This window comes from Mus caroli, chromosome 7 (genome assembly GCF_900094665.2).
Source record: "Mus caroli chromosome 7, CAROLI_EIJ_v1.1, whole genome shotgun sequence".
In the NCBI taxonomy this organism is placed as follows: domain Eukaryota; kingdom Metazoa; phylum Chordata; class Mammalia; order Rodentia; family Muridae; genus Mus; species Mus caroli.
The window spans coordinates 95,051,346-95,062,666 of NC_034576.1; the positions used below are offsets into that span (position 1 = coordinate 95,051,346).

The following is an 11,321-nucleotide window of genomic DNA, read 5'->3' on the forward strand; positions in this document are numbered from 1 at the left end:
GTGGGTAGGGAAGTGGGGGGGAGGGTATGGGGGACTTTTGGGATAGCATTGGAAATGTAATCGAGGAAAATACATAATAATAATACAAAAACTAGAAAAAAATCAATACCAATACCCTTGACATAGCATACCAGGTTTCTAAAAGTTCAGTGCAGAGTGACACAAGGGTTTTATTTTTAATATTTGATGAAAAATTGTGCCAAAGGTTAGGCTAACCTAAACTTAAAAATATAGTTTAGCACATTTTAAGTCTGTGTTATCTTGAGCACCACTGTCAGGAAGAAGAGACTCAGACAGAAGGAAGTGAACATCTTCTGGCAATTTTGTCTGGAGCTCTGAGCTCATTTCTAGACTCTCAAACTTAAATAGAAATCAGAGAATGCTTACATTATTTAAAGTAACTAGGAATCTTGAAACCACCAAATAAAGAAAGAACAAAATGTGTTAGGATATTTATTTGTAGAAGTAGATGATGCAAGGACTGTCTGAGTCATTTGGTGGCTACTGTGGACAAATAGCATCCCTATGAGATCTTTTAAAAATTATAGCTGGTGCACTGTAGATCATATTTCCCACATGTGTAATGAGGACATCAGGCTGACCTTGTAAATTTTCATCTTTTTATCCATGCATCTATTTTCTTTTCCTAATGTATTCATCTTGGTTCTGTTAACAGTGCTGTGATCACCCCAATCAATATGAGAACAGTGCAGTTCAGTCTATCTCTGTACCTTAGTCATGAGCATGAAAGTCTTATTTGAAAGTTCTTGAAGGCAAAACAACCACTTTGATACCCTGAGGGGAAAAAAAAAAACCTATCTAGGAAAATGTGTCTTTCAGAAGGAATAATGTCCTCCCACACAAGCTACCCAAATAAAATCTATAGATCAAAGCAACTGCACCAAAAGGCAATTTTTTACACTGCTGGGGATGTAATTAGTGCGGTCGTTGTAGAAAACAGTATGAAGGTAACTAAAATAAATAAGATAAACTATTGCATAGTCCAGCAGTCTCACTGCCTGCTATAAACACAAAGGAAATGAAATCAGCATGTTGAAGAAAGATATACAACAAGTACTCCTCGACTTATTGACACTATTCATAATAGCCAGGATATGGAATGTATTCAAAGTAAAATAATATCAAGCTATTAAAATTTTTGAAATTCTGTTATTGGGCACAGCAGGGATAGATCTGTAGGAGGTGCTGTTAGGCGACAGAATCCAAGCACAGGAAGACCAGTGCCATATACCTCATACTTAAGTGGACTCTAAAAATGCTGATGTTACAGAAGTTGAAAATAGATGGTGGTTTCCAGAGACCAAGTAGGTGTGGAATGGTTGGTCAGTTGGTCAATGAGTGCAAAAAAGTAAATATTTCTGGCTTTCTGTGGCAGAGTCAAGTGTAAACATAAATAATAAGGTATATATATATATCAAGATGCTCAGAATAAAGGATGTATTAATGTATTCATCATATAGGAATAATAAAAGTTTAAGGTGACAGTTATGCTAATTGCCCTGATTTGATCATTAGTATACATTAAGATATCACATTGTACCATATAAAACCTCATAAATATTTGTCTATCAAAATGTAAATATATTTAAAAGGTGTATTCCCTTCTGCATTATTCTCTCAAGCCCATTCCTAGATATTGCTTTTAATTGTGTTAAATAAGTGCATTCACTCTTCTTAACACCCACTACATATTTGAGTACTTATTTTTCCCCATCATGGTATCCTATTGATGTCTCAGACTGCAGCTCACTTTCATTGTACACATGTACCTTTCTGAGTGATAACTATCACCACCTTGACCCTCCCCATTTACAGCCTTTGAAAGCCATCCATTGCTAGTAAAGTCTGAAACATTTTTCCAGGTATTGCCTTCATGATCTGCCCCATCAATTTCCTGCCCTTGTGCCCTGCCAAGCCAAGAAGGTCAAGCTTCCCAGAACATATTATCTGTTTTGACCCTGGCTAATCTTAATCCAAGTCTTCTCAGTTCTCAGAATAACTTATTTTCCCTCTCTATTTTCAATTAATGACTTGGTCTTTTGAGTACAGCTTAGGTCCTAAGGGTTTCATTGAGAAGTGTTAGCCTTGTAGATGTGGGAAAACAGTTTATTTGACCATCATCATTTTACCATCTGATATTTGCTGAAACTGTAATGTTGAGAAATCAAAGAGTCATTTCAAGCACCTAATATGTCTTGGTATTTAACTACTACCCAACTAACCTCTGTTTAATATAATCCAAACCAATAGATAGTTGTACAGGAAAATACTTGTCAAGTGTCCGTGGAAGAATACAAGGGCAAATACCCAATTTTGTGAAGTAAAAGGATAATGTTTTCATTAAGTTTATCTGAAATTCTAGTTGAATTCTTACTAAAGATATTTTTCAACTAAATATATGCACAAAAACACAGAGGAAAAAGAAGTAGAAAGTGAGGAAAGTATTAAAACTTCAAATGTATGCAGTTAACTATGACAGTGAAGAGGAAAATTCTTTGGAAATGTAAGTGAAGAAATCAACAATATTGAATATATATAATCAGGAGGTATTATAATGATGAATGAAACATTGCAAATAAGATTATTGTTACTATTTCACCAACGATGGAAATAATGTTGTGTGCTGGGCCTGGAATTCCAGCAACTTGGGAGACTAAGGCAGGAGATGGCTAGCTTAAGGCCTCCTTGGGCTTACACAGTGATTTCCAGGATAGTCTGGCAACTTAGTGGGATACTATTCAAAATATAAAAATATTAGTGGTAGGAGCTATGCAGATGTCAGTAGTAGAATAGTTTGAGTGCCATACAAGAGGCCCTAAGTATACCACATTCTATAAAATACTGTACTTGAATATTATAAAATATTAGGATGACCCTGCCTGACATTGCAATTGTCTACTTTGGAGAAGAAAATCAGATATTTACAACTACCAGATAGGTCCTTAAAGCTCCATGTATAATAGAATAATTTCAATTCAGATACTGTAAAATGGAACACTAGCAATAGGGGTGCATTTCTTCGTACCATTCAAGTGCCATCTTCTTAAACAACAGCTTGGGAATCTCAATTGTAAAGTCAGAATTTGTAAGAAATTGAGTCCATTGTGAATGTTCTGGATCAATCTTCTTCAGAGACGGTATGCTTTAAACAGACAAGGGGCTACCACCTCTCCCCATCTTAAAATGTATCAACAGGGGCAAGTTGCATAGCTCAGTGACAGAGCACTTACATAGCATGTGGATTCAAAGAAATGTCTAGGAAAGATTTGCCCCATGGTCATCATATTTAATATCACAGCCCCTCCACATTAATTTAGAACTGATACCACAAGCTGATGCTACAAGATGCCAGGGGCTTCTTCCTCATGATCAGTGTGGTGAGGTGGTGCTAAGCTCACTCTTCCCTCCATTGCCAGTCAAAGTCTCTGCAGTATCTAGAACTTTCTACTGAGGTAGTGTGGGTAAGACAGTTCAATCGTCTTTTCAAGTGATAAACACAGACATGATTTTTGAAAGTCCTAGATGTCAAATTTTAGTGTACATGATGAAAAAAATGACATTACATTTTTATAAAAAGTATTACTACCACTTAAAATGTTTTCAATATTTCCCACCATAATATGCCAGGGCCTCATTGTGGACTAGTCACACAGCTGTGACTGTTTCATCCTGTAGACAATATGGCCAATCATTTTGGAATTAGACAACCTGGCTTCCATTTTTGCCATCAGCCAGTCGGAAGATCTAGGATTTCATTTACTTTCTGTCAAAAATAGATAGGATATCTGGTTCTCAAGGTCATTGCTAATTTAAAAAAAAAGATAAAGTGTGGGGTTTTTCAAGTTAAGTGTAACTTAGTTATGGTGTTCATCTCTCAAACAGACATTGATGAAGTATCTTTTCTGTGTCAACCTAGGGCTGGACTGAGGAGAGAGTAAATAGATCCCTCTACTCTCAGAGCACATGAGACGTAGTAGGAAAGCAGAGATGTGAACAAACCATGGAGAGATTTCATTCTGATGTTGAGGCTATGTGAAAAAGATGGGTGCCAAGGTGAATACTACGTTACCTGTCCTGAAGGGATGTCACATGCTTCTTAACAGAAAAGATGCTTGCCTGGGAAAGCTGCAACCATGGGGAAGGTGGCAGCAATCTGTAGGGAGAGATTTTAAAGAGGAAATACATTCTACCTCCTAAACTGTCCAATGCTAAACCTGTCTTTCTTTTATTCCTCTGTCTTGAGGGTTTTTTTTTCTTACTATTCTCAGTTTTCCATCTTTCTACTCTCATTGCCTAAGCAGGTAAAAATTCCAGGCTTCAGTTAGCTATGATTTCTTAGTTGTAGAAGTATCCACTGTATATGTAGCCAGTCATGACCAGTCATGGAGGGGATGGTATCTACTTGATCCTAAGAGAAAGATGTCTGTGTCTTTAAAATGCTTATCATCTTCATCAAGCAGCATTTCACTGTTGACATGCCCCCCTACACACACTGTACAAATACTCACCATAGACAGTATGCAAGTAACCCTACACACACACACACTGTATATGGACCCCTGCACATACTGTGTAAGTACCCCCTACACACACTGTACAAATACTCACCATAGACAGTATGCAAGTAACCCTACACACACACACACTGTATATGGACCCCTGCACATACTGTGTAAGTACCCCCTACACACACTGTACAAATACTCACCATAGACAGTATGCAAGTAACCCTACACACACACACACTGTATATGGACCCCTGCACATACTGTGTAAGTACCCCCTACACACACTGTACACAGATTCCCTACACACACTATACAAGTACCTCCTATGTACATGATACTGTCTGTAAACAGAAAACTCCACTCCTATCTGGGGTCTTGACTATCTGATAATTCACTGTATTTGTCTTCCTAAAGATAAAAGGATAATTAAATGTTGTGAATATAACATCTGTTCATTTTACATTTACATTCTACCAAGAACTGAGTGACATGCGCAGTATCAAAAGATCCATTTCTTAGAGAACTTTCCTGTCCTGGTGCATGTTGTATCACTAAACTTGTAAACATAGCATCACTTTGCAGATTCACAGTAGAATAATGGTCATCCAGAGGTGGTGGAAAGTGAAACTACTGGGTATTTCTTTATTTAAATTATATGGGCTGGGCCAATAATGGCAAAGATATCAGGGCTTCCAATTATACATTAATCATGATTAGTAAGCTATATTGATCTTTATCTAAGAACTATTGGTACTTTCTAATCAACTAGAAGATAAATATAAAGGATTGTATGGTTGGCACAGAAGAAATAAAACTACAAATAAATACATAGAAAAAATTCTAGGCCAGTCTTCAGTTACCTGTAATTTCTTAGTAATAAGGATACCTACTGTGTGTAGCTAATCATGGAGGGGATGATATCTACTTGGTGGTATCTAGCATTCTCATGAATTGAAAAATACTCATGGTAACTCCAAGTGTCACTTTTCATCTATTAAATTTTCATCTATTAAACATATGAAGTTGTGGGCTAGCAAGAAGGCTTAGTGTAAAGTCGAGGGCTGACAAGAAGGCTCAGTGGAATAGAGTTCAACCTCCCAGAATCCACATGGTGGAAGGATCAGGTTGTTTCCTGATCTCCTTGTATGTGCTGCCTCTATCTATATCTATCTATCAATCAATCGATATATCAATCTATCTATCTATCCCTTTATCTCTCTATCCCTCTATCCATCTATCTATCCTCTCTATCTCTCACACACACATGCACACACACAAATGCACATATCAAGCTAAATTAATTTAATTTTTTAAATTATAAAGTCAGAAATTCTAAGATTGGGGTGAAATTTATTTTTTTGTAATTTTTTTTATCTTTTGGGGGTGAAACTTATACAGTCATATTCAGGGATAAGCCACCTAATAAGTTATCCAATCCCTAAAGGTCATCCTTAAACATATGTACATATGAGTAGCATATTAGTAAATACATATGTATTATGTATGTATATATGTATGAATAAATGTATGTATGTATGTATAGAGAGAAACACTATATATGCTCTGAAGAGTACATGATAACATAAACAAAGATTAACATAGTAATTGGAAGTAGTTCTTCTAAAATAAGTCATAAGAAAAAAGTAACCATTGTCAGTATGGTCATTGCAGCACTGTTTATAATATTAAAATAATAGAAATATTCTAATGATCCAACTACAAGTAGGCTAAATATATATGAATAGTAAGTAATATTATATTGAACTAAAATAATAGATATCACCCAAAATGCTTCTATTATATTATGAAAGGAAGTCGTGTGTGTGTGTGTGAGTGTGTGTGTGTGTGTGTGTGTGTGTGTGTGTGTGTGTGGTCTGTGCATGTATAAAATTATAGAAGATGCATATGGTTATGTAAGGAGATGGTAAGTACACATGTTAGTAAAAGATGACATTCTTTCAGATTCAGTTTTGCTGTTGGATTTCTATTGGACCTTTCTCAGACAGAAGGTTCTCCATCTCTCTAATTGAAGTGGCTTTAGAATCAGCCTGGATGGCAATTCAGGCAGAGATGTTGATTAGATGACCTTAACAAAGCTCTACAGTTCTTTTCCCCTCAATTTTTCTACCTACTAAACAGAATCCAATGCATATACTTAGTAGAAACAAAGGATATAAGCATATAAAACATTTTGAAAGATACTTGCTGATATAAATGATCATTGGTGCTGATTATTATTATGTTGATTTCAACTACTTACATACAAAATCAGTCTTGCTCTATGAAATCAAAACAAAATAATGAACCACATCAAATTTCAAGACTGAGATTCAACAGTTTCAAGATTTATCAAGCCCTCAAATGCGATGTAATCAGCAATGACTGATTACTTTTACCAATAAATGTTGTTTCGTTAAGCTAATAAACTAGTCTCATTTGTAGATTGGTTTGTACAATTTTTCTTAAATCCTCCAGCTTAAAAAATACATTGCTTTCTTTTTTTAAAATTGCCTGAGTCCAGTTAGTGCTGCCTAGAAATGCATGAGTCTGCATGGCTAGCCTCTCAAGAGCCAAATTCCTGGGGGAAACAACAAAAAAGGATGCTCCCTCGCCTAGCAGCCATGACTTGTCCATAGCTTCTCAGCTAGGGTGGAACTTCATGAGCCCTTCCCCCGTCCATGCTAAAATTTGGGCTTGCATGATCTGGTGCAGGTCTTGTGCATGCAGTCACTGTCACTATGAGTTCAGGTATGCAATGTCCCTGTCATGTCAGGTAAACACTGTTCCACTGCAGACCTCCACTGCCTCTGGATTTATGACATTCTCAGACAATATAAAAACCCAAAACATCATACTCAAATTTATACTTTATGCTGTGTGTCATATTTAGTTACCACATAAGGTTTACTCCAGAAAAATTCATGTTGAATCTGGGTAACAAGGGAACACTACCCTTTATCTAGAAGAGTGTTCTTTTCTCTGGTATATATTTCTACATATAACTAGCAACTGAATTTCTTATATATTTCAATATCTGTTATTTTCTTGACAGATTAAAATGTTCGAAGGCATTTCCCATAAATGTTCCTTTCTTTGTTTTTCTTTGTCCTTACAGTCATTCCCAGCACAGTACTGCAACTCGCCAGCCTTCAGTGACTCTCCAACGGGCCATCTCCCTGGAAGGGTAAGAGAGTAAATAATGTGTTCTCTTACAATGAAGTACATAGCACTGACTGTAGGAAGCTGCTTCTCTCCTCCCACACACACTTCCTTCCCTCATTCTTCTCCTCCTCTTCCTCCTCCCCTCCTTCTCTTTCTTCCCTTCTGTTTCCCTTATCCATACCCCTCCCCTACCCTGACAATTATTTATGAAGCTTGTGCTGTGTGCCAGCCATGGAAAAGGAACTAGATTTGCAATTCAGATGTAAAAATGTCACTTTTTCTTCACAGGATTCAATGTGAGTGACACAAATATTCATATGTGCTTGAAATGCGTTATAGTCGTTCCACTGTACAGGCAGTGTGTATGATTCATTAGTGAAGGGTCCAGAGTGAGCACTTCATGCAATCAGCAGAGTAGTAGGGGAAAGGAAAGAGGGAGTGGAGAAAAGACAGAGCCTAGCTTAGTTTTTAGTATATGCACTGAGCTACATATAAAATTCATTAGTAGAGAGCATACATCTCAGTGGATACCTGTATAGCACCTCAGTTCATGGATATTTCTTGAAATAGTTAGTTACAGAATAGTTCACAAATCTTGACTGTGTGTTTATTAAATGTCCAGCTGTATCTGGATGGCTGGCTATATTAGTTAACTAGCCTCTCTATTCATCAATCTATCATATGTGGTTTTATTTCCAAAATAATCATATGAGATAGTTATCTCTTCCAACTCTTGCTTCTGAGGCATAAGCAATTTCCTCATGGACACATAAAATAAAACAGATCATATTTGAAACTGTATCAGACTCTACCTATAGACCTGTCCCCTGTAATGTGGTGTGAAAAGACTTTATTAAGGAGGGGAAAACAGATCACATAATCCATATGCTATATTTAGGCTATTACATAAAGCAAAGATGTTCCAGGAAAAAAATAAAATAAACAAGAAAGACATTGACTTTAGACACTGTCACATAAAATCAGTAACCTGTTTTGAATGGCCCAACTATCTCTGCACATGACTTCACCTCATGGTGAAGATGTTGTTTGTGGTGGAGGGGCTAGTGTGAAGACCTATTTTACCACTTGTCTTATAACACCTTCTTCTTATAGAGTGTTCTTGACACAGGAATCATTGTGGGACCTTACTACGTTGTGGTTATAAACACAAAGACAGGGCTTCTACAAGTGCTAAATGATGCATTCTTTTAAAGCTATTTCCACTCCCTCTCTTTCTTTTTATTAAAAGAAGCTTATTAGCAGTTTGCCTAATAAGCATTTTGCTTTGCTTTCACCATTCTTTCCACTTGAGTTAAATGAACTCTGCTATAGACATAATCGCTAATTCTAATTCTCTGATAAGATGAAGCAGCCAAAGGGGAGAATCATATTGAATTCACCAACATTCTGCAAAGTACCAAATACTTACCAATAGATGAATACAAATTTAGTCCAAATGCTCTGAAAATGAAGATTAATAAGCAGAACAGAGTTGGGTAACATCAATACGCTTGAAGAACACACTGAACTTATAACCTCAAGCACATAAATATACAATTGTTTACATAAATACCTCTGGATTCTGAAATAATCTAGCATCAATTGATCATTTAAAAGGGAATGTCTTGGTGCCCAGCACTCCATAGTCTATGCTGTAGTCTATGCCATGTATGCTCAGCAGGCTGGCATATCGAGATAACACAGCATGTAATGCTTACCACTAAGCACATAGTTTTTTTATATTGAACTGTTTTAAATAGAACAATAAGTCTTAAATGGGTTTGCCATTAAAGCATTAAATTTCCTTAGAGTAGAGAATCAACTGAAATTGGAAATCAAATTATTTTAAAACATCTTTCTAATGCTTTTGTAAAATGAAAATAGCTGCATAAAATAGTTATTAAATGAAATGTGGTTTAAAATACCAAACAGCTATATAAGTTTTACCTAAGTTTCTATGTACATGACATAAAGTAAGCAGAGATGTTTCTCTTTTCCAGCTAACTTGATCCAAGGAGACAGAAAATCTGTCTACTATAGAACCTCTGCTGTTTTTGATAGTATCCAAATCATTCATGACTATACCCAATACAGCCAGACATAACAATATCCCCATTACCTACCAGGCTCCATGCTTCCAGTTCAGTTTAAAAGACTCAACCCACACATTAATCTCCTCTTCCTCTTGAAACTCTATCAAAAGAAAGTGACAGAATTTCTAAGGTGATGATGCCCGAGTGATATAGCAAGTGGAATGGGTCAGCTGGCTTCAAAATGTCGCAAAAAAGCCACATGGGGAGTTCTGGTGGATGAAGCAGAAGAGAGGAGATCAGATTTGGATCCTATGGAAGCAGCACCATGCACTATATGATCCCAGGGCCAATCGTCACAACTTAAATAACCATTATGTCCCAGTACCGCCCAGTGGATGAGTGAAACCTCAGAAATAACCGAACCCACATCTCCAGCCTCTTTCAGTTTATCTGCTTACTTGGCATTCACTGTGGACATGGCTTTGCAGAAAAACTATCATGCGTTTCTTTTCCCCTTTACAATTTCATGGATGGGGGATTCTGCAGAACTTAGCGACTTCAACATACGGCATATTTCCTTCCGTTCTTTAAGAATATTGCTCTTTTAAAGAGAGAAAACACTGTCTTGAGGTTTCTTTTTAACTACCCTAGTACTTCAGGATTCATTATTAACTAAGGTCAACTAGAGCATCTTATTGTAGCACCTGGGATCAATCTAATAATTCAACCCTCTCCTAAGTGACTAGTGTGTTAGGTAGCATATACAGGAAGATTACTGGGCAAAAGGGATGAGTTGAGTCCTGAGAGGATGGAGAAGATTCCTTTAAACAACTCCAAACATTGAACAGCTTAAAACTTAAGAATTCTTTATTTCTGGAGTCTTCCAATTGCTACTTTTAGATCATGGTTGACTGTGAGTTACTGTAACATCAGAAAGTAAAAACACTGACAATGGATGCTATTCTATGTAAATGACATCGCCTGGGTTGTGAGCACACATGAAAAATAATTATGGTTGCAATAGCACTGTGTGGAAAGAATTATAGCTCAGACAGAGTAAATCTACTCAGCAGAAAAGAACCCAGAATAGAGTAGAACAGTCAGAAGACCTGGGACTCTCCCCTGAGATTGGGACAGTTCCTCAAAGCTTTTCTTCACTTGGTGCAGAGCCCTTTTTATGTTGCCTTACACAGTTGTTTTTGAGACATCCTATAAGAGTTTTCTAATAAGCTTTGTTTCTGCATTAGTGAAACAGCTGAGTCGGAAGGTGCTAGCTGACCTTTAGGAGAAGCTCCTAGGAAATAAAGAAGAGACAGGGCAGATTCTGAGAATGTCAATAAAGACATTCAGACTCCTCAACCACACATCTGTGTGTGCAAAGTATGTACATGCAAAGCTATGTAGACAAGTCTTTTAAACCAAACCCCCAAACATTTTTCTGAATAAAGAAGCTTATTCACAGCCGGGTGGTGGTGGCACACACCTTTAATCCCAGCACTTAGGAGGCAGAGGCAGGTGGATTTCTGAGTTCGAGGCCAGCCTGGTCTACAAAAGTGAGTTCCAGGGCAGCCAGGGCTATACAGAGAAACCCTGTCAT

At 37.0% G+C, this 11,321-nt stretch overlaps 1 protein-coding gene across 6 annotated transcripts in view; it reads left to right on the plus strand.

Moving 5' to 3' along the window:
- Dlg2 (discs large MAGUK scaffold protein 2) overlaps positions 1–11,321 on the plus strand; it is a 1,891,758-nt gene that overhangs the window by 1,509,072 nt on the left and 371,365 nt on the right. For all 6 annotated transcript variants that reach the window (XM_029479404.1, XM_021169155.2, XM_021169152.2 and 3 more), the window contains one exon: positions 7,645–7,713. In XM_029479404.1, the coding sequence (XP_029335264.1) occupies positions 7,645–7,713 (69 nt within the window). The remainder of the gene's footprint in view (positions 1–7,644; positions 7,714–11,321) is intronic.